Source organism: Elaeis guineensis, chromosome 1 (genome assembly GCF_000442705.2).
Source record: "Elaeis guineensis isolate ETL-2024a chromosome 1, EG11, whole genome shotgun sequence".
Taxonomy (NCBI): domain Eukaryota; kingdom Viridiplantae; phylum Streptophyta; class Magnoliopsida; order Arecales; family Arecaceae; genus Elaeis; species Elaeis guineensis.
In genome coordinates, this window is record NC_025993.2 from 121,592,511 (window position 1) to 121,616,795 (window position 24,285).

Below are 24,285 nucleotides of genomic sequence, written 5' to 3' on the forward strand. Positions count from 1 at the left end.
GACGCAAGGAGTCCGCGAGGCATAGTGTTACAGTGCCTCGCGATGTAAGGGAGAGGGAGGCAGTTCCAAGAAACGGTTTCGGGGTTCCGGTTTCCGGGGGGTTTGGAACTAATAATATATTATTATATATATATATATATATATATATATATATATATATATATATGTATGTATATATTTATTTATAGACAGCTCGCTTTTGCTCGCGCGGGTGGGAAAGGGGGAGGGAACGACTGGTTGTCGGAGCGGATGGCTGGGTTTTATTCCATTCTGGGTTCGTGGAGAGGAGAGCGCGTCTCCTCTTTGCCCTCGTCGCTATCGCTCTTCCACTTTCCCTCCTCTCTTTTCTTGTCCTCTCGCTTCCTCGTCGTCTCTTTTGGCTTCTTCTCGTCCTCCTCCGCGGCCTCTTCCGCGATCGACGACGCTGGAATCTGACGCGCGCGGCGGCGGCGGGGAGTGTGGGGTCCGGCGGGGATCTGGTGATGGGGGGTGGTGGATGGAGTACGAGGGCAACGGAGTCCACATGCACGGCGCGAGGCAGCCAGCGGACGTGACGGAGGGATCATCGTCGCTCGAGGAAGGTGAGGGCTAGGGTTTCATGTGTTCAGTACACTGTAGGAATGCTGATGGTGCTGGGCTTGTTGTCTTGTTACTTGTTTTGTGAGTTCGGTGTGGATGGATCGAAAGTGGGCGTCTTTTTGTTCAATCTACTACGGCTATTGCTGGAATTCTTGGTCATTGGTCTAATGGATGCTGATCTTTTTCCCCTCTCATTCTGAGATAGCGTTCCTTTTGCTTTGAATCAATGGAATTATGGGTGTTTTAATGTCCAAATGTGGAATGCTGATCGTTTTTCACTGAAAGGAAGCTTTTTTTTTTTTTTTTTTTTTAAGTATTTTGGTAAATTGTGTTTTGTGTTACAATTATTTCTGCGTTTCTTCTAGTAATTTGTGTGACTTTCTTTCTGTTTTGGTTGCCTTTTTCATCTTTGCAGTTGAAAATTATTCTTTCACGTTCATGTGATCCCATGTTTCAAACTCTTATCTGACTTTTAAAGCATTCGTATTGTTTTGTTGTATTTTGGTTTGTAAATGGTTCCTTATCTTCCTACAATTTTCCTTTTGGGTTACAAATTCTTATTTTTTCCTCAGATGTTCCTCTGTAATTGTTTGTATTGTTAATTTATTGCCCAAGTGTCAGCTGGGTCATCCCCTGGGTACCTTTTTCTTCCAAAAAGAAGAAAAGAAAAATTATTGATCATGGTCTTTTTATGCTGAAACATATCGATCTGGTGCTGTTGCAGAGGCAATTTGGCAAATGAATTTGAGAGGGAGTGAACTGATGGAATCTGGACCCTATCCCAAGCGTCCAGGAGAGCCAGACTGTGCTTATTACATCAGGACTGGCCTCTGTAGATTTGGAATGACTTGCAAATTTAACCACCCTCCCAATAGAAAGATGGTAACTTGAATTCCTACTTGATTATCTCTGTTGGGTTTGACTGTTTGAAATGTCAACAATGTGGTTCTGCTTCTTCCTTCTCATGTCTTTGTGGTCTTTTCTGACGATGACATTGGTTAGTATAATCAGCATATTTGTAACTGCAAAGTAAGTATTTCTTTTTTTTTTTAATTATTGGTTATCTGCTTTTGTCCACTCATGTCTTGCATTTATCTTGTCTCCAATCTCTTCTTTCTATTTAGCACTGACTTTTTACATAGCCTCATCTATATGTTATTCTGTACATACCTGTAAAATTGTGCAATTCGGTGGGCGAATCATTGTGACTAGGGGTTTTAACTTCCATATTGGCATCAGTTTCTTTGGTGGGTTAACTTCTTGTTTCCCTATTGGGGAAGCATAATCTAGATGACAGTTTTTGAAGTGACTTAACAAACTCTGGTTAGATTGTAGTATGATTCTAGGTGGACAGCTGTACGATTTTGGGTTGTGACCCTTTTTGGTCATTGTAACATAATTTCTCATTTTGATGGTGATCCTTGATGTTGGTCTAATTGTTTTATTCTGATTTTGTCATTTTGCCCCATTTCCATTACAAGATCACCTCTGATAAACAGAAAGTAGGCATAAACAATTTATGAAAGGGAGTTAGATGAACACCTTGAGAAGAAAGTTTGATGAAAAAGTAATAAGTACTTGACATACATAGTTTCAACAAGTCCCTGATTTATGTGCCATCATACAATTTATGGATGTAACATACCATGTATTTTGCTTTGTTCCTATTTCTTGGAATAAGCTGTTGTAATTTGAAAAGTATAAATTGTTGGTTTCTCTTCCATATCTCAATGTAAAATCCATTTTTTTGGTGAGGAAATTATAACTTAGATACATGTTTTGCATACAAGAAGTCTCTTTTCTTAGTTGTTTATTGTTTATTATCTATTGGTGTTCTTGCTTTTGGAAAATTAGTTTTGTGAATAATTTTACCAAAGTCTGTTCCTGGGGCTAGTATTTACCGGTAATGGTATGGCCTGTATGATCTGATATGTGACCGATATCGAGACATGCTCTTAACACTTTTTTGTCACTCCAGACATGGTATTGTCCAAAATCAAGTGATATGGATTGGTACTAGATGGTATGGGGTAGTTCTGCTTTGTTCAAACTGCAATGGACCATTTAGGGTCATATATCCAACTGAAAATCAATACTATGCTGGTTTCTTACCGGTACGTGATGGTGTGGTTCGTATGGCTTAGTATGGTGGATCTTTTCACCAACAAACTCTGAGAGTAAGTTCGGGAGTGAACTACTTATCTTATTACGCATTCGTCCAACATGCATAATAATACTCACGTAGGCAAGTGTGCCATGTATGTTCACATTCCATATATATGACATGTGTAAAATTTCATAAAAAGTACAAAGAATATTTGGTGGCAACATAAGATATATGAGTATAGTTGAACATATGCATGATATGTAAACAATCAATTGTGACCCACCCCTAAAAAATAATTATGAGGTTAGTCACTATGGGAGAGTAGTTATGGATTTTCCCTAAAATCAGGTTCCCCTATCGTCATGTAGTAGGTTGTTATGATAACCTGTTTGTGTACATGGTAGATAATTTAGCTTGCATTAGTGATTAAAACTTGCTGCTTTGTACCTGGTGACTCCCATTAGATTTACATTTTTAGAGGACCCGCATTTATTCCCATCAATATTTAGCTGATATAGGTCAGAAGAAGAAGAAGGGGAGGAGGAAAAGATGATTGAGTAGGAAAAAATACAATCTCCTTGATAGCCCACTTAGTAGTCATTTATTTTTTTTATCCTTTTTATCTTCATATCTATACCTCCTATGTTTTAATACGAGGACTCTGTCGATACCTTATTTGGGTCTCACCTTTTTTAGATCTCTGATCTTGAAACTATTATTCTAACTTAGTTTAATCTATACTAATATAATAATACTACTTTGATGAATAAACCTTTTTTCGAAACAAGAAATAAATGATCATAAATTTTGTTAAAACACTCTTTTTAAGGATCAATAAATGTAACTAAGGAAGAATGTAGAATAAGCTTGCCAATTTCATACTTATAGGTCTATGGCACTTTGATAGTTATTGGAATTGCAAAATAACTCTTGGCAATTATAGGAAATGGCATTGTGGCATCTGGTAGCCTAAAACCTAACTCATGCTTAGCTTTTCATGATGTCCAAATCTTTAAAATTCATAATAAACATAAACATTTTTTTGAAAATTAAATTGAGCAGAAAAACTTGGATCATTGTTTGGTATTATTTCTCCTCTTTGGGAAAAATCTTAGCTCCACCACTATAAACAACCATGCGCATTTTTGCAGTGACGCCCTCAAACTCAAAGTTGATAACATACTAAGAGTTTGATTCTAGATCAATTGATTGATCTTGCTAGATGTAGTCAAATTGTTGGTGTGAAAGAAGGATCCTTAAGAAGGTATACATAGGTGGGTTCATGAGCATACATTTTGATTGAAAATTAATGCAACATTCAAAGGAGGGGAACAATGTGGATGGTGATTCAAGTTTGTTGGTGAGCTGAGTTTGCATTGAATGAAGAAGGAATGCTAAATACTATACTTAGTTTCATGCATACACTCTTTAAAAGCTTTGGTGTTATAACCTTTAATATAGATCTCTTAATTTTGTCAAACACTGGATACATGTTCTCTTGAAATAAGGTTTGTTGTATTTGTATTGGGAACCATACTGATAACATATGGCTATAGTATATTCTTGCAAGGTTCGCTATTTCAGTATCGGATCTCGTACCGATTAAATTCTACTGTAATATCAGTATGCGGTACAGTATGGTGTCGATACACTCCGAGATGGTATATCGGTATGGTACGGTATGTCCTGTGTTGGGTGGTATAGGGCGGTACAGCATTCCATGCACCCTTGTATTGACACATGGTGTGCTACAAGACATGAGACAAAAACTATACCATATGTCGATACAATACAGTATTGAGCCCTTCTACTATAATAGTACCTTACCATATAGTATGCCCGGTACTAGGCAAGGCAGGTTGGTACAGTAAACCATGTGTTGAAATTGCATGATATTTTGTTCCTTCTTAATGTAGCTTGACTATCGAATCCACATAGGTCTTGATTGTTTCATTAGTTTGACCTTTGAAAAGTTTAAGAAAGTGAAAGAGAAGATCTCATGTCATTCTTTAGTTTGTATTATATGCATCACAAAACCAACCACTATTATTGATGAAAAATGTTCTTAACCATGGAATTGGCTTCGAACTATCCAACTATTCTTTAATAGGTGAAGGAAGGCTGAAAAAGTTATTTGTATGTAGCTTTTGTATTCTTAACTATTCTTTAGTAAATGAAGAGAAACTGTAACTCTGTGAGATTAAGCAAGTTTTATGAAAACTGCCATATCTATTCTACAACATGTACCTTTTCCTTTGCCGCCTATCTATGGTGAAGAATTGAGGAACCATGTTTCTTTTTTATTCTTCTTTTTCTTTTTGAAATATGTTAGTATAAAGGAAGAATAATAGATTTTCTGATTCCTAGTCCCAGACTCAAGGTTGCATTTATACTGCCTACCACTTTTTTCTTTCCTTTTGCATGTTTGGAGTATCTCCACTTCTGTGATGTTGCTAGCTGCACTAAGAGTTTGGCAATGAGCATGGTGGAACACTTGAACAAAGTGTATATCTACCAAAAAGGTCCTGTTTGGGTAGTTGGAATTTCTATTTCATAGGGTAGAAAGAGTGAAAACTATGGGATCTAGATTTTTCATCCCAGGGGTTGATGCCTGTTATCCAATGGCAGAAAAACCCTTCTTGTTTTAACCCTTCGTATTTGGATGGTTAGAGCATAAATAGACCTTTGAATTAAAACATAGTATTATAAGCTAGACAAAAACTTAAGATCTACCACCAACAGTAACAACAAAATAGGTTTTTACTTTCTTATTTAACAACATATTTAGAGATACAAATAAAGCAAGCAAATGAAAATGCTCAACAAAATCAATGAAAAATTTTATCTATTTAACAGAACCAAGTTAGCATCTAAATGTGATACAATTACAAAAGAAATACTTCTTAGAAGACCTCCAGTTCCTTAGTTTGTAGGATTCTAAACTCACATCAATCTGAACATATGAATGCTTGAAAAATTACGAAATAATATTATTGAATAGGGCTGAGGTGTGAGATGGAGTATGATGAGGGATGGTGATGCTGGTGGGCCTCAGGTGGCATTTGGGAGATATAAAGGATGAAAAGGGAGCATGTTGTTAGAGAGAGAGAGTACTTTCCTAGGTTGAAGGGAGCAGTTTGAGTGGTGTTTGGAACTCTGGTTGGAGTCGATGGTCCAAGGCATTGTGAGAATGGGATATGATGTGCTATATTGCTAGGCAGTGGTTTCATCAGAAAGAGGCAAGCTTGATAATAAAGGGGAAAAAAAAGAAGATTCAAATACTTCTTTTCTATGGTGGAATCTTCACATCTATCTTCTGAACTTGAGGTTTCTCCACCCAAACATGAAATCTGGTTCTTTAATGGCTTTATGTCTGAAGGATATGAAACCATATTGGATTGGTTAGAAGATCCCAAACCTTTCTATGGAGACCCTATGAGAGAGATTCTCTTTTTATTTAGCCCAATAATGCAAGGTGAAAGAACTGCTCATCGTACTATGTCAGTATCATCAAGGTTATGATTCACCTTCCTGTTAGTTCTTTTTGTTAGGCTGAAGCAGGGGAATTTAATGTAGAAGCATCAAAACTACTAAAACTTTGCAATACCCTCGTAAAGCATTATATACAAAGAATAATTTAGCTTTTATGAGTTGGGAGAGAAGACATGGACATGGTTGTCTTTTTGTGTCAGCAGGAGTCCAAGCTTATGGCCTTTAATTTGTAGCAATCAAAAGTGTAAACTCTAGAGACTTCTTGAAAATCCATCTGAAATGCCAGTTCATGTTTTCTTTTATTTGATAGAATAGAACTATTTCTTATTGTCAATCATCAAGTCAAGATAATCTAGATGAATTATGTACATATCTTACATATACATATGACATGCCAATGCCTCAGTGCTATCTTTCATTCTGGTCAGAATAGAAATTACTAAACATTTAGCATCCCTCATGCTTGGTGCTATATTGAATATGAATGGAAAGTTTTAGAAGCATGGCCTTTTGAGTTTGATCGATGCAGGCAAGTATTGTTGTGCCTTTCATAACATGAGATTTTTTAATGGATAGAAGGATGAAATAAAGGCCATTTCAAATCCAATCTTCTGTGTGATTCACTTCAAAACTGCAAAGGTGCTGACAATTTTCTTTCCTCAGCAGAAGTCTCTTTCTGGTATTTATGATATAAAAGAAAGAGAGGTTATATTTTCTTTATCTGGTTAACATCAGAAAGGAGTTTTGGGATAGCTGAAAAACAAACAAGACATATAGAGCAATAGAACTGTCTTTTTTCTTTTGGGTCCAAATAATGGAAGATTACTCGACAATCTGGATCACATAAATGCTATTGCTTTCTTTAGTACTGTTGGCTATAAAATACCCTCCGACCGAAGTTTGTAAAAGATCGACTCTTCCTGGGCTTTTCCGGCTTCCGACCTTGTGTGGCGTCTCTCTGAACCCCCTCGACTGTCTGAGCTTTAATAATACCATCCGGACTTCTCCGACAATGAGCTTCTCTATTCATCTATCGGGCCGCTCCAAAGGCTCTTTGGACCTCACTATCAGCCGACCTTCTACAGTGATCAACTATTCTTTAAACTTTTTTCGGACTTCGTCAATATCCGAGCTTCTCCGACAACGAGATTTCTACAGTAATCAGACTCCATCCAAGTTTCTACAGCAGTCGACCGCTTTCAGGATTCCAACTGAGCTCCTGCGAGAGTCGAACTTCTACTACGAGCGGTCTACTCCGAACTCCTACAGCGGGCGGTCTACCCTGGATATCTACTGTAAGCAAATTTCATTCGAGCCTTTACTGTAAATACATTTCTTTCGAACTTCTATTATAGGTTGACTTCAACCGAGCTTCTTCGTAGCCGGATCCCAGACGAGCTTCTACAATGAGACAGGACCCACCAGCCAAGTCGCTACTCCGAGCTCCCACGACAATCGATTTTCGATCGAGCTTCTACAATAAGTGGTCTCCTTTCAGCCTTCTATAAAAATCAGACTCCGTCCGAACTTTCATAGCGGATGGATATCGGACGAGCTTCTACGACGGATGGACTCCGGTAGCTGGATTTCTACAACGACCGATCACCTCCGATGTCTGCCGAACATCCCAACGCCATCCGAAGTCCACCGCCGGCCGATCCTCCGTCAGATTCTTCATGAAACCGGACTTCTCCGGCGGATAATCTTCAGACGAGCTTCCACATCAGGCGAATCCGAGACGGACTTCTCTAGCAATCAGACTCCTACCGGACTTCACCAACGGAAAGTCTCCATCCGAACTTCTACAGCAGATGACTCCCGCCTGTGGCATCAACGCCGAGGCGTCTGACAATAGTAGACTCGTCAGCAGCCTCAGAAACATCCGAGCTTCTTCTAGATCGACGGGGTAGAGAGCCATTCCGCTCCATCAGATATCCCAGCCGAGCTCCAGCCGACAGATTCGAACTTTCTGGCAAGTCACGACAATGGCCACTACCCTACTCCACTCTCTGCAACAGATTCCGCGTGGTTCCATCACTCTCTGGCAAGTCGCGACAACGGACACCACTCCACTCTCCGAGCTCTACCACTCTCTGGCAAGTCGCGACAACGGATACCACTCCACTCTCCGTAACAAACTCCACGTAGTCCTGAACGATCCCTAACGTCATTACTCTCCGTAACAAACTCCGCGCGGCTCTGAACGGCCCACTACTAGGCGGTTACAGACGTTGCTGTCAATCGGTTACGCTCTCTATCTATAAAAAGGGATCTCCATATACGTTCTTCTCTAAGCTTAAAACTCTATCTCAAAATTCTGCTAAAATTTTCACTCGAGCACTCCATTTCTGTTGAAGCAGAGTACTGACTTGAGCGTCAGAGGATCTTGCCGGAGCATCCTCAACTCCGGTTTAGACTTCCCTTGCAGGTCCCGGCGGCGACCGCGGTCATCTCAACTCCAGCAACTCCGGCTTCAGCGGAATTCTGCACGAACAAGTACAATAGAAGAAAAATTAGGTTCCACCAAAGAGCCATATGCAATGCACATTTTATGCAATAAAGGAGAGGTAGATAGAACAACGATGCACTCATAGTCTGCTGTACCATCTGATATAGGGCATATCTTATCGGTACCGAACCGGCATGCTATCTCGTACCATACCAACACTTGATATGCTGTCTTGTACCATAACGAACTGCGTATGGACATTGTAATATGATAGTGCCAGTACGAGGTCCGGTACTGAGACGACAAACCACATGTAGTAATGTTAATGTCTTCTAGTGCCACAAATGCAATTTTGGTGGCAATATAATTCTGCATGTAGATCGGGATGGCACTGGATAATGGGAAAAGGAAGCTAAATTGATAACCATGGTAGTTTCATATAGTAGGGCCGATTAGTGTGCATGAAGTCTCCAACTATAAAGATAGGCACCAAAAGAATTGTTGAGATGATGGCCTCAACAATGAACACAATTGAAGGGGCTTAAGATGTAAGATGTGAATTGTGGTTAAATTTAGCCATAATTCACATAGAAGAAAAACATAGATTACAGTAATTAATTGAGTCAACTTTTGTTTTAAAACCAACCGAGGCACTTAAGTGGCTTTGATTTCTATGCAAAACAATTAATGCTTCACTTGTGATCGAGGGACAAAAGATAGCCTTTTGCTGTAGAACTAATACAAATCTTTGTTCACTTTTGTTTGCACTTTGCAACCTTTATATTAAAGGGGAAAAAATTAAGAGTAGTGTAGGCTCCACAACACTTGACAAATGTCAGCATGGGTCATTAAGGACATGTGGGTCCTCATGTGAGATAGCAGGATTTGTATGTTGCATGAGTAGGGCTAAAATCGGATTGGATACAGATCGGATGCCAATATATCCATGTCCACACTTGTTTTGTCTAACGAATAGAAATATGGATACGGATATTAGTCAGATACGAAAATTCATATCCATATTTGTTTTAAACAGATACAGATATAAATCAGATATGAAAAATATGGATATAAGTTGGATAATTAAATTTTATGACTACTGAATCAAAGATATTACTAAGTAGACAATAAATCAAGTTAATAGCATATTAATATGGTCAAGATTCTCAGAACCATCCCAAATCCTGCGGTTCGAGGTGTGTTGAATCGGATCGATGAGGAATTGAGATGATTTTGGTAGAGAAAATAGCCCATGCCGGTGTCAGAAAAGAAAGAGAGGGAAACAGAGGCAGAGAGTGAGGAGGAGATGGAGAGAGCGGAGGACGCTGCTGGAAGTCGACGGTGGCTCTCTGTGGCCGTCGGAGGGTGGCGAAAGCCGCCGCGGCTCGGTTCGTCCGATGGAACTGCTGCAACAAGCGAGAAAGAGAGAGGAGAGACCATCGAAGATAGAAGGACAGGACAGCGGAGAGGCCATCGAAGGACTTTGGGTGGTCGCCGTGGCCATCGGACGGTGAAAATGGTGCGGATGGCGTCGCCGGCGTCATGGTTCACGCGTGACCCTTTTTTAAAAACGGGGATTAACAATGAAGCCGGCAAACCATTTGCCGGCTTCATTGTTTAAAAGATTTTTTAAAAAAAATTAAAATTAGTGAAGCCGACAATCGGATTGCTGGCTTCATTTTTTTGAATTTTTTAAAAAAAATCTATTAAACAGTGAAGCCAGCAAACAGCTTCATTTTTTTGAATTTTTTTTATAAAAATCTATAAAACAGTGAAGCCGGCAAACCATTTGCTGGCTTCACTTAAATTTCTGTTTCTTAAAAAACCCATGAAACAGGGGTCTCGCCTCTGTTTCACGTCCGTGGTGCCGCGTGCGTGGATTGCACCGTCTGGTGGCCACAGTGGTCAGTCAGAGGCTGTTTGGCGGGCCCTTCGCTTTTTCCCCTCCCTCTTTTTCTTTGTTCCTCCCTCTCTCTATTTCTCTTTCTTTCTCTCTTTTCCTCCTCCTGGTTCCTTTCCTTGTTTCGGTTCGCATCGGTCCGATTTGGTACGGAATCATACCAGACCGTGCCGTCGGCCAGTCGGAATGGCCATCTGTTCTGGTTTTCAAAACCTTGAATATGGTTGTATATTTTTCTTAAAAGTTAATAAGTATTATATAAAATTAAATAGGATTACAAAATGAATAAGATATTCGGATACGGATCGGATAATTGTCTATCTATATCCAATCCATTTTTCTTTAACGGATATGGATATGGATACAGATATTGGTCAAATGCTCAAATTTCTGTCCATATCCGGATAGATTTAGATATGAAAATGAAAATGGATCCGGACTGATATTATCCGGTGCACTTTCACCCCTATGCATGATAGTCTAAAATCATTGCTTGCATATAGAGGATCTGATTTTGTTCCTAGATTTCCTATTGCCAAATTGTTATATTACAGACAAGAATTGCTTCATGCATCTAGATGATGTTGTTATATCTTTTTTTTTTTTTTAATTGATATTGATTTTAAAACACCTTAGATGAATGCATTTATAATTTTAGGTGACCCTTTATTCATGTATTATTTTTTGTTTGAATTTGTAACCATAAGCCCACAGTTCCACATGTTTGATGGTCTTGATGAGTTCCTGCTAACTGTCAGGCTATTGCTGCTGCAAGAATTAAAGGTGGTTATCCTGAAAGAGTTGGGCAACCTGAATGTCAGGTAAACCATCTTTCTAAATCATTCAGGGATTTGAGCTATTTGTTTTTCCTTATTTTTATTCATCTCTTAGTCATATATTATCATCTGTGGATATCAAGGATATGTTACAAGAACTTGCATACTTTTCCCTAGAGTATAGATGTTGTGGAAGGTGGTAAGTTGCTGCTGTATAGCTTTTAAGTTGTTCTAAGTTGCAAGTGATTATGTTACATTTATGCTCAGATCCAAATTACTCCCTCAGACATTAATAATCCTGAATTCTTATTAGTTGCATGTTTTAGCTATGTTGTCTTATGTTCTTTAAGCTGTTCGAAGGAAAGTGGTAAACAGAATAAACTTGAGCTGCCTTTGTTTTGATTGAATGCATTCATGTGGGGCCTTTAAATTATCTCATGGTGCCATAGGTATCCATAGAGAGGTAAATAGGCTGCCATATATTGAGAAAACTGGAGCTTTGGTGTAGCAGCATATTCTTGTGACATGGTGCAAGCAAATGTTGATGAATGGGAATAATGATATTGTTGAGAAGGTCATATACAAATTATAAAGTTTGGTTATACGTGTATATGATTTTCCTTTTGGGTATTGTTGACAGACATCCATTAGAGAACCTTTTTTTTTTAATTTTATCTATTAATATATTCTTTAGGAATTTTTATACAATCTTTCTGACTGCATGAGCTTAAAATGCATATAATAAAAGAATCCCTACCTTCCAGCTATCCTCTGGTTCCATGGCCAGCCCTTTTGCTGTGCTAACTTGCTTTGGCTAGAACATTCTTGAACTATGAGATATCATTGTTGATATATAAAGTCAACCCATAGAAATGGGACAAGGCTTGTTGATTAGTGTTTAGGATAAATATTATATAGCTCGTAATAATGTAAGTTGCCTCAAGATGGTTAGCTATCAATCTATAGATAATCAAAATTCTAGGTACATTACATCATTCCTATATTGCTTGATAATCAGCAAAATGTGTGCATTATGTCCTGTCAAGCTGATATTTGTTTTGTATTGCTAAGGGTGCCAATAGTTTGAGCTAGGTCAGCAACCATTATCAAAGGTCAAGTAGCCGGACCTGTAGGCTGGGATTCCTTGACCTGAATCTGCTGACCTGTCAGGGCTGGTGGGATGCTTGGGCTAAGGCCGCCTTGCAATGGGCCTCATGGATGATGACATTGGATGCTGGTGGGGCTGGGGTGATGGGAATGGGCCTTTATATGGGATGCTAGCTCTGGAGATAAGAGGTGAAGATGAGGTGGGGAAGGAAGAAGAGGTGGAGTGGATAGAGGGTAGAGTACGAGGTGCAAATGGAAGAGGAGAGGATAAAGTAGGAGGAGATGGAAGATGAAGAGAGGATAAAGGAGGAGATGGGAGAAGAAAGGAGTTGAGAAGAATGGGTGAACCTCCAGAAGGGTGGTAGATGAGAGAAGATTTGAGCGGGTTGAAGAGGGGATTGTAAAAAATTGGAATGACATTGCGGATTTAGCATGAGGTGGCAAGAGAATGGCTGTGATCTATCATTTGATTAAAGAGCTGTTTATGATTCATTGACTTGATAGGTAATCTTCTCATATCTAATTTTGACCAGTATACATCTCTGGTTTATCAACATGAGCTAATAACTGAATAAAAGAATATAACCGTTGAAGGTGGGGCATCTATGTAGATTTGAAATCACATTTGTTAAAATTTCTAACCTATCGGCTTAGAACCCTTTGTTAAGGCTGTCAAAAGCAAAAGCTGCCCTCAAGGCCATAAAACCCATGTGGTCCAAGGAGCTAAGCACCAAAAAGGTGCTCATGTGAATAAAGCAAAGCACTAATTTATGAAAATTTGCAAAGATGCATTACAAACAAATACTATTTATATCTAAAAACAACACAACTATCATAAGTTTGATCATTCAAGTTTTGATGTCCCAAGTCATAACCATTTACAACATTAAATATGATATTCTATCTTCAAAACATCACTTCAAAATCAAAATACCACTTTCTGTAATATGTTTTTAAAAAAGGCAGCAAAAATTAAACACTCCACATGCTATAGGAGCTGCAAAGTTCAAACATGGCATCATCAAAATGTCACTTTTTAAAACATGTTTGTAAATAAAACATAACAATCAAAAGTAAATCACTACACATCCTAGAGTAGCTTCTAGCCTGCAAGCATTATCATAATAATCATTCTCTCATCGCTTCCATCTCCACTAGATTTATAATCATCATTCTCCTCATCTCTCTCTTTTGAACCATCCTCCTCCATCACTCCATTTATATGGATTTTACTATAGAAAAACACCCTTCGAGGTAAAATTAACAAAACTCTCAAGGAAAGGGCACAGAAAGGATGCAAGTGATAGTGTTGGAATTAGAGAGCCACTCACTCGAATGCCTATCACTTTTTCCTAGGCATTCATGTAGATGTCACTTCACTACACTTGCCTCATCTAGGGACTACTAAGGCACTTTAGGGTTGCCTTGCTTTCACCTAGGTGAGTGCTTGGACCTTGGAGTGCCTTTAACAACAATGTGCTTTGTCATGAAGCTGATGCAACCTGTTAGCAGCTTAGGCATACTGGATATTCAGCCAATCTGTGGATGCAATACTTTTTCTTATTATGTTTTATGAAATTTATTGAATAAATCCTAGCTGTTTTTCTATGGAGGAAATAACATGCAATTGATTGGTAGCTGATCACCTTTTTATCCATTTTTTATTTTTATTTGTACAATCGTTACTGCTTTCTTTTGTTTCCAATTTGTTCTGCTAACTAGGCACCTCTGCCTTTACTCTGACTTTACCTCAATCCCCATCTTTGGCTGCCATAATGGGCTTTTGCTGCCTTCATTCAATCTAGGAAATAGATAATGTGCCTCGCCACCTCCCTCCTCAGCCTTTACTTTACTCCCTTGCCTCTGGCAACCAATGATAGCCTTCAATTGCTTCTACTCTTTCGCCTCTCCCACCATGCAGCATACCTCCACCACCGTCCCCACCCACACTACCTCCTTGTAAGCCTTGTCACTGCCCTTGCCTCCATCAATACCACTTGCTCCTCCATGTATCCCATGGGTTTCACAGCACTATTAGCGTTAGCTTCCCCTGTAGCACTCGTTATCGCTTAAAATAATAGAAATCACAGTATGCGAAATGAATTTCTTTAAAGAAAATTTGGTGAGAAGAACTATTGCAAAAAGCTTGGAGAAAGATTCTTATGTAATGTTGCAACACTCAAGGGAATACTGCCTATCCTCTGTAGATAGGTTATTTTCTGGTGTCCTTGTTTATCTACAAAAGTGCAGGATTCCATCTGAGAGACTTTACACACACGCGCGCACACACACACACATATATATATATATATGTATGTATGTATGTATATATATATAGACACACACACACACACACGCACACTTCTACAAATAAATATGCATTTAATGTATATAGATATATATGTAAAGGAAAGAAGAAAAATGGAAGGATTTTATGAACTTTAGAAATTTATGGAATGACACAATTATTTGGACTGAACATCACTCTTCCTCTAGTCCACACCAAGTGTACATATGAATTGTATTATGTTTTGGCTGCAAAAAGGATTGTGAAAGTGTTGATTACTATTGTTTACTTAGCTCTATACAGTTATCATTCTCAAAAAATGAATCACCCCACAAGTTGCAAGATTATGCATAAAATTTATAATAACTTGGATGAATTATTGAACATTTTAAAATTTGAATGAAGATTTGTTTTAAAAATTGTTAGTTCAACGAAACTTTAACGAGACTAATGAACAATGTACTCTTGAATGTGATATTGATGACAACCTTTACATTAAATATAGGCCTTTCACATTTACACAGGGTATTATGTTCTTAAACCATCATCAACCAAAATTGGTGTACTCTATAGCAAAATACAACTATTTTGTGTTCACCTCATGCAAAGCTAATATACATGTCATTAGAACTTGGTCACCCTTGGTTTATTTTTTTTCTCTAGTGAATTATGTATGATGTAAATGGCAAAGGTATATGCTAACATTATTTTTCAAAAGGATTAAATTGCAAGCTTTGTATAAACAGATTTAAAGAGTTATGATGAGCCATGCAGTTTATTTAATGGCAAAGGTTGCAGTCAGAGCTTGATTATCTTGAGTTGGTTATATTTTTGTTACTATGGAGTACCCAAGCTGTTAAACATAAGGTGGATAACTACCTCTCCTTTCCACTCTTTTCCAGTATTACTTGAAGACTGGTACATGCAAATTTGGAGCTACATGCAAATTTCACCACCCAAAAGATAAAGCTGGAATTGCTGGGCGGGTTCAATTAAACATTTTAGGCTATCCACTTCGGCCGGTTTGTGCGCACTGTTTGATTTATCTTTTATGCTTTTGCTTTTATTAGTGCTAAAGTGGCAATGATGGATATCTACTTTGATCACATGTAATTTTACCTTCTATGTTTTATATTTCTTGTTGTAATTGGCTATTGTTGACCATTTTTTTTAAATTTTCCTGTTGTAGAATGAGAAGGAATGTGCATACTATTTAAGAACTGGACAATGTAAGTTCGGAAACACTTGTAAATTTCACCATCCACAACCTTCTAATGCGATGGTTGCATTACGTGGCTCTTCTGTTTATTCTCCTGTACATTCCCCCACAATCCCTGGTCAGCAGTCTTATCCTGGGGGATTGACAAACTGGTCCTTGTCAAGGGCTTCTTTCATTCCAAGCCCTCGATGGCAAGGTCCTTCAAGTTATGCTCAACTGATTCTTCCTCAGGGGTTGGTTCAAGTTCCTGGGTGGAATCCATATCCTGTAAGTCTTGCTCCACCTTTTCTTCTGCTTAGAAATAGCATGATTCATAGAGAGACGTGTGGCATGTTACTGGATTGTTTTGTTCATTTTGCTTTTTACATGCATTATCCTTTTTCCTTCAAACTTCATGGAAGTTACATTGGCAAGTGATTGTAAATGTATTATGTAGATGTATAGTCAAATCTGTGTTCTAGAAGCTCATACATGTTAAAGATTATACAGGAACAAAATTATTCAACACCATTTAATTGTTTTTGGTATGAACTGGCTGCGTGAACTTCCAAGGAAGATCCACAGTTTGACACCCTCATCTGCATGTTTCTCTTGTGCTGAATCTGTTTATGTTTGTCATCTTTTACCAACCTTTATACTCACTGAAACAGAAGTAATAGTGCAAAAGCCATGAAAATGATTGATTACATGGATTTGACAAAGCTGAAAAATAGTTGAATGTGAGATGCTACACTGAATATCATTTTTTTCTGTCTCAAATTGTGTGATTGTGGTTAAAGACAAGAGAACTCTCTTTCCTTCAACATCTTTTCGCTAAAGGGCATGGGAAAGACTAGAAGTCTAGCACACATCTTAAGTTTCCTCTTTCCTTTTTCATGTAATTAAACTGGAAAAGGTTACAAATGATTGTCATAATTTATGCATTTTTTTCATCATTATTTATTCTATCCTATCTTGTTTTATGTAGTCGGTGTATTGTACCATACTAGCACTACTTGGTACATGGGATGTACTGAGTCTCGGTATGCTGAATTGACCCCTATATCAAGCGTATTGACACTTTATCAGCATGGTACTAGTATGGGATGTAGTATCGAGATTGTGAACCTTGCTTTAAAGAAAAGACATTGTTATTTATGTTTCCTTTTGATCTTCATCAATGCAGCTTGTATGCCATGTTACATCTCCAAATTTTTTAACTTTTAACCATTATAATCTCTGACAAAGTTGCTGTATTCCCATTTTTTTCATCTTATTTTCTCTTTCTTTAATCTAATTATAAACTGTATGCCTTGTTTTTTAAACTAAATAGCCCTACTTCTTCCCCATACCCAACCCTCCCCTCACCTAAACTCACACACACAAACAAAGAGAGAATATGAATAAAGAAGAGATAAAGAATGAGATCAAAAGAAAGATGATAGTGTGTGCCACTAAAAGGTTAGCTTTCTCCATAGTTTCCACCATGTGCTTTTCATGCTCTGACAAATAATTTTCTTGTTTTATTTTTCAGTTGTCTTTTTGGGTTCTGTTTGTGTATTTGGTTTCTTAATATCTGGCAGAAAGGTTTTGTCAGACTTTCAGATTTTACTAGAAAAACAAAGAAGTATAAGCATATGCATAATGCATGATGTAAAATTTGAAGTATCAACTAGTTCCTGCATGATGGATCTTCATGTCGTCTTGAGAACTTACTTCATAAATGGTGTTACATCATGGCATTTTTGGTTGATGTTTGACATTGATTTGATTTCTCAAATAGCTGATTATAAATGTGGATCTCAACTTGGACCTGATAAGGTTCTTGAACTTTATTTGTTGCTCCCATCATGTAGAGTCCTAGACTTAGTAGCACTCATAGATCTAATAACAAGCTAATATTTATTTTATTTTGTTTTTTTATAAGTAAAACTGATGATCCCACTCTCAGAAAAAAGACTTATCATAATTTTTTTAATGACATTATTCTAATGGTTCCGCCACAACAAAGGTTATTGCTACATTGTGTAGTAACTGTTTACCTGTCATGTATGTATTTTATGCTGATACCTGGTCTTCATATTCTTACTACAGGAAGATAGTTGTATTTTAAACATGAACGAGCACTGATTTCTTGTTTGATTTCCATAGCCTCTTTGTAGTCTAAATTTTCCCCTTTGTATCATGAGGATTGTTGTCATACATTAGTATGTGTGTGGAACTGTGGATCCATGATTTCCATCAGGTGAGCCATTTTGATTTTCTTTTTGGATCAACTTGAGGACTTTCAAGATCAAATATTAGGGTTCAGGGAACCCATATCCTTGCCTCCTTTTCTCTCTGACTTTTGTATTCTCTGACTTCCTCTTTTACGAATATTTCCATTTCTGGGAGATATTGCACAAATAAGGTGGTTATGGATCCATTTTGATTTTCATGTTGTCTTTTGGGGTTTGCTAGTGACTATTAATTTTGCTATTTGACCGATCTCTTTTACTTTGCATCTGTTTTGTCTAGCATATTATATGAACGATGCATGTGGGAATTGCTAGCAATGCCTTCATGATTTGTATTGGTTGATCTCTCTGCAGGGGCAGATGGGGTCTTCATCTCCAAAGAGCCGACAACAAACACCAGGAGTTGCTGAATATTACAGTGCATCACGCCAAAGTGAAACAAGTGAAGGAGCTCAAGGGACATTTTCTTCCTATCGGCTAGGCTCCATCCCTATGGGTGTTTATGCCTTGCAGAGGGAGAATATATTTCCTAACAGGCCTGACCAGCCTGAATGCCAATTCTATATGAAGACTGGAGATTGTAAGTTTGGTGCAGCCTGTAGGTTTCATCATCCTAGGGAGAGATTGATGCCTGTTCCAGATTGTGTATTGAGTCCATTGGGCCTTCCACTTCGTCCCGTAAGTTGTATCACAAACCTTTACAATTCACTACTGCTTTGTTGAAGGATCCATGCATTTCAAGGACCATGCTTAGTTACTGTTATATTTATAACTCTAGAGGCTACATCCTATGTATGTATAATCTTTGATAGATGCAGTGTCATGATCTAGTAAACCTCCATAATTCAGTATTGCTTTGATGAAATATCCATGCATGTCAAGAACCATATCTAGTTACTTTTACATTAATGATATTGCCGGATGTTATCTTGTCTCATGTCTATATACTTTGTGGTTGGTGTGATGACATGATCTGGTAGTATTATATGAACAAACTCTTTGACCATTTTTAGTGATCTTCTATAAAGTGACCTAGCGATAACTTTATTATGACCTAATATCATGGTTTCAAAATATGGAAATGGTCTCCCGCACGGAGGTAAGGTTGCATATATCTGACCTTCCCAGACCTTATAATGGTGGAGCCTTGTGCATTGAGATGCCCTTTTTCTCTTCTAATGTGACCCAACAAATGGATATCTTCCTACTATACTATATTTGGTTTTTTATTTAGAACAAACATTTAATTTCCATGTTCATGCAGGTTGTTTTTTCCATTCTATATGAATTTAACTTGTTCTAGAAATATAGGTGAGTATATTTAGAAAGTGAAATGTCAATTATTTTCTATTCTATTATGTGACCGAAACTTCAATCTTTATTTGCAGCATGATTAGTTTCTTCACTATTTCTCCACAAAAATCCTTTGCAAATTGTAGTATGAGATAGAAAGTCCTTTTCAAGATTTGCTGAACCAATATCGGAGGTTGTACCAATCGGCAATCCGTTCAGTGTGGTTCGTACCAAATTGTACCGAGCTAAGGCATACTGGACCTAGGGGAGGGAGAGGGAAGAGAGGGAGGAAGAAAATAAAGTGGGAGAGAGGGGGGAGGCATACCTCGTTGGAAGCAACAACAGAGCACTAACCCTAGCCATAGAGTCATCATCTTCATGGAACCTTATCCCTAGCCAGTGTAATTGCCACGGAGCCATTATCATTGCAAAGCCGTCTTCGCAGAGTCATCATTGTCATGGAGCATTGAGAGAGAGGGCAGAGGGGAGTAGAAGATCAGGAGAGGAGCATCGAGAAAGAGGGAGAGTAGAATTGAGAGACTGGAAGAAGAGAATCGAGAGAGAGAGAGAGAGAGAGAGAGAGACCTTGTGGGTATTGGCAATGGAATCCTAACTCTATCCATTGTGGTTGTTGTATAGCTGTTGTTATCTTGTTGACATAGAGCTATAATTGACCTGGTGTTGTCGTCATCATGGAGCATTAAGAGAGAGGGGAGAGGGAAAAGGAAGAGCAGGAGAGGAGAATCGAGTAAGGGAGAGAGGGAGAGGAGAATCGAGTAAGATCGTCAAAGAGGGAGAAAAGGAGAGGAATCGAGGAGAGAGGGAGAGGATTGGGAAGGATTTTTATGAAAACATGGTTTGGTTCAGGAGCCAAATCATGTGATGAATCATCCCATTAATTGGTCGTTCTGGTTTGATATGCCTTGAACTGTCCGGTTCGAGACAATTCGGCAGTCCTTGGTCCTTTTAGTATTCAAGGGGATAATCACACTTGACCTTTAATATAAGCACACCTAAATCTTAAAACTAAGTCTTGTTTGTGTTAATACACTCTTCCCATGATATACCTTGTAAATAATAACATATAACCAAAGTCCTTATGTTTTAGAGGATGGTCAAGATATAGAATCTTCAATGCTACTATATAACTAAGCTGTGTTCTTCAAATGCTGTGCTGTTGGTTTGTTTCCAATCTCCTTGCACTAAATCCCTAATAAATTATATTACAAGATAAAAAGTTCCTAAGTTATGGCATACAAGGGGATACTCATGAGGCTCATAGATTTCAAGTTATACGAGGGCCTCTCAGTTTTAACAATACGGAATATGTTTATATTAGTGTCTTTATACATGAACCCCCTTGATAATAATGGCACATGAATAAGCCTGTGTACTTGGAGGATATTCTAAATACAACATAAAAGTTAACATGCAATGGTCTGCATGCTTGCCACTCTTCATGTTCTGAGCATACCTCATATAAAAAATTCGATATCTACTAATTTATGAATAAACCCATGTTATACCATTTAGATTTAATTCGAACTCTTTAATGTTAATTCTGAGAAATGGATATTCAAAGGAGTTTAGCCTTCAACCTTTAATTTTTCATTTCTGCATCCCAGGACTTCAGATTTATCTTTGCCTACTGTTTCTCCATGCACCATGAAATGTGCTGAACTCTCATTCTTTTTAACCTTGTAGCTTATTTTCTTCTGTCAAGGTTTTGGAGCTCACCCCTCCCCTCCCCCCTCTTTTTCTGCTGTTTGACACGATTTGTATAGAAGTTTAGAAATTGATATTATCTATGTCAAACTTCATAGAATAAGATCCTATTTGTGTCTTAGTAATTAACTAAAGATGTTGATTCTATGTGAGGAACCTAGTTTATTATTAAGAGATTTTATATTGAATGCTATTTCTTTGTAATAATAATTTATTGTTAGTTTCACAAATTTTTGCAGATTAGAAACACAAGCAAGATTCTTAGCAACGTATTAGAAATCAGGTGCTTTGCTGCCATCGCAAGCATCATCCAATCAATTGAAGCTCTTCTGTGCTGAATCATGGTGACCATCTGCCTTGTCCCTTAAGCTTTATTTTTTAGATCATGGTGAGTGGTCCTGTGGATCATTATGGTTGAGCATCATTGTTCCACTGGAAGCTCTGCCACTTAGTTGTAGTGGCTGGGCCTCATCGCAGCACCCAAAGCTTTGACCTCCGGGCCATTTCTATTATTAGATCTTTGTTTTTTGTTTTATGAGGACTGTCCTTCATTGCCCTGCCCAAATGTCAGTCACTGATGGGTTTAGGAAAGTCAATCATCTCTGATCTATAACATGTGAGGGTCGAAATGTTTTAAGAGAGGTCTGGCATCAGCATCGGTGCGCTAAGATGAGGTATGTGGCCAGAGATGTTGAAGAAAGTGGTACTACTCGAGGTGGGGTTAAGAAATGTAGGGAGAGAGCTCAGTCTTAGGGTTTGTAATCTGACGTGGAAACAAGGGTGGCTGGGGTATTACTGAAGATAAACGAGAAATAAGAGCTCAGTCTTTGGATCTTTTAATACTAGATAGACAGACATAGACTGAACCAAGAGACCAAAATATCCTTTATTTCCAAAAGATTGAAGAAAGACTAGGATATTCTGGAAATTTGAGTAGGCTTTGATGTTGCAGTCTTAGTGATCATATCATTAATAGCTTGGATCTTTAATATGGTGCCTCGGCATTGATTTTGCACCCATTAATTCCATTCTTAAAGATTTGATGAGAAGTGTGAGTCCACCAGTCATCATTTTCTTGAATCTTGATGTCCTTCATTCATGGTTTGCTTAAGTGGTTGCACTGCAGTTACTTTGCACATCTTTTTTTTTGTTTGCCTGCATTATTTTGTCATGATGACGGAAAAGGCTGTGCTGGTGTTGAGGGAGTTTTTTTCTTGCTTCCATGCTATTCAATATATGTAGATCATTTATTTTGAGATTATCTAACCATGCAGCTGCCTTGGAGTTCCATCAAGTTGTGTGGGTACATATGAAATAAAATCAAGGAATGCAAAGGCTGCTAGTAACTTATGTGACAAGTGTAGATTAATGCATTTATATGCATCTGTCATATATCTAGTATGATAGAAAACATATTTAGATCTTTGTATGTGGTTTTGAAAGGTTTTTTGTTTTGTAGTGTATAATATATGATAACTTGGATCTGGTGTTGATCGTTTTACCTTTTTATGCTTATGTTAAGTTCGTAAGTTGGCTTTTTTTCTTTTTTTTTTTCTTTTTCTTTTTTTTTTTTTATGGGAAGGATATTGCTAAGTTACTACTGTATTTCTGCTTCCAACAGGGGGAACCCTTGTGCATCTTTTATTCTCGATATGGTATCTGCAAATTTGGTCCTAATTGTAAATTTGACCATCCCATGGGAACTTTCACATATGGTTTTCCAGCATCATCTACAGCTGATGTCCCAACCATTCGGCATCTGATGGGATCATCATCAGGACCTCCTGCATTAACCTTGTCATCGGAAGGGCCTGCTGATTCTGGCACAGGGAAGTCCAGATGACTTTTTCTATCAGAATCTCGGCAGATAGCTACTGGTGATGAAAATGTGGAGGCCAAGGCATAACATACCAGTTCAAATGTTGAGCAAGTTTCTTATTTTTCTTGACCTACAAGGTTATGAGAATTGCTCCATAAAATGAGTTCCTGTGCTGGAGAAGTACGGTCTTTGCATGATGAGTTGGGTCTTTTCATCTGAAAGTGCATTCACTTGCCAAGAAATCCTAAATTTCAATTTCCCAAATTTCCAATACTTCACCTTGTAGATCTGCATCACATCATTTTCAATAGAAAATAGGAAATGTTTCCTTGGCATTGCAAGCCCATGTGCCTCTTTTAGCAGGGGGTCACTATTCTTGTTTGTCCTTCCTAGAGAATAATTGTTCCAGCTGTACCAATTCCCTTCTCTCCATGTCCGTCCCAGTAATGGCTTCCTGTAATATTTTGGTCTGGATGATCCGGTCTTTCTTCACTTGTATCTTCTTGTAATCACCTGTTACTCTTTTCAGTAGCTGTTCCTTGGTAGAATTTGGTCTTGTTGAGCTTTGTTTCCACCATGTGTAGGGTTGTGGGGAATTTTTTGTTCTCTCTCTCTCTCTCTCTCTCTCTCTCACACACACACACACACCCACATATTGTAGGTAGTCAGAGGTCTGTTGCAAAAATTTTACATGGGCAGTTCAACACACTAAAATTTATATATGTTAAATGCATGGAAACACTGAAAGGATCGGACTTGTACCTGAGTAATGGAATCAATAACTGGATCAGCTGATTATTGAAGGAGATACCTTATCTGATTTAAACAGCATCTTCCATGGTTCGGCACTTCCTCAGATGTGATTATCTGGTTCGAAACTTTGAGAATACACATGCTGTTTCCTTTAAGCTTGTTTGTTGGTTTTTACATGAGAAAATATACAAATTCTGGTTTATGGTCCTTCCAACCAGTCATTTGAAATTTCATAGAATCAGTCATTAGGACTGATGGAAATTTCTATTGTCAGATGAACCATTTATATGCAACATTTTTATCCAGAGGGCCATTGTAAGAGTTACCACAAACGTGAGATACCTTTGTTTTTCTTTGCTGTTTGATGAATAAATTGTATTTGTGATTCATCTTTATTATTTTCCTGCACCACTCTTTCCTGAATGTCATTAATCTCATTGTCTTTTAGAGCATCTGACTTTGGATGAGTTCAGATAGTCACAAATGTAGAGTCAAGGCATACACCTGCAATACTGATTTAGGTCTTTAGTGCAAGTGAATATAAGTTTTCAGGTTGCTTTGCA

The 24,285-nt window shown here is 38.0% G+C and overlaps 1 protein-coding gene across 2 annotated transcripts; it reads left to right on the forward strand.

Annotated features, from left to right (window-relative positions):
- Positions 1-193: 193 nt before the first annotated feature.
- On the forward strand, positions 194-24,117 carry LOC105038847 (zinc finger CCCH domain-containing protein ZFN-like). 2 transcript variants are annotated; one of them, XM_073261493.1, is made up of 8 exons: positions 194-581; positions 1,304-1,461; positions 11,286-11,348; positions 15,600-15,719; positions 15,887-16,183; positions 18,487-18,810; positions 21,390-21,494; positions 22,772-22,964. In XM_073261493.1, exons 1-7 carry the CDS (start codon positions 497-499, stop codon positions 21,486-21,488), a joined length of 1,146 nt encoding a protein of 381 aa, XP_073117594.1. In that variant the 5' UTR covers positions 194-496; the 3' UTR covers positions 21,489-21,494; positions 22,772-22,964. The 2 variants fall into 2 exon arrangements, with proteins under 2 accessions (XP_073117594.1, XP_019704167.1); XM_019848608.3 differs by lacking the exon at positions 21,390-21,494 and having other exon boundaries at positions 195-581; positions 22,772-24,117.
- The last annotated feature ends 168 nt before the right edge of the window (positions 24,118-24,285 follow it).

Bases quoted from the DNA above. Each gene is read 5' to 3' on its own strand.
- LOC105038847 (XM_019848608.3), top strand. From the start codon at position 497: ATGGAGTACGAGGGCAACGGAGTCCACATGCACGGCGCGAGGCAGCCA. The intron at 11,349-15,599 runs GTAAACCATCTT...ACTCTTTTCCAG, and splicing joins TTGGGCAACCTGAATGTCAG to TATTACTTGAAGACTGGTAC. The intron at 15,720-15,886 runs GTTTGTGCGCAC...TTCCTGTTGTAG, and splicing joins TAGGCTATCCACTTCGGCCG to AATGAGAAGGAATGTGCATA.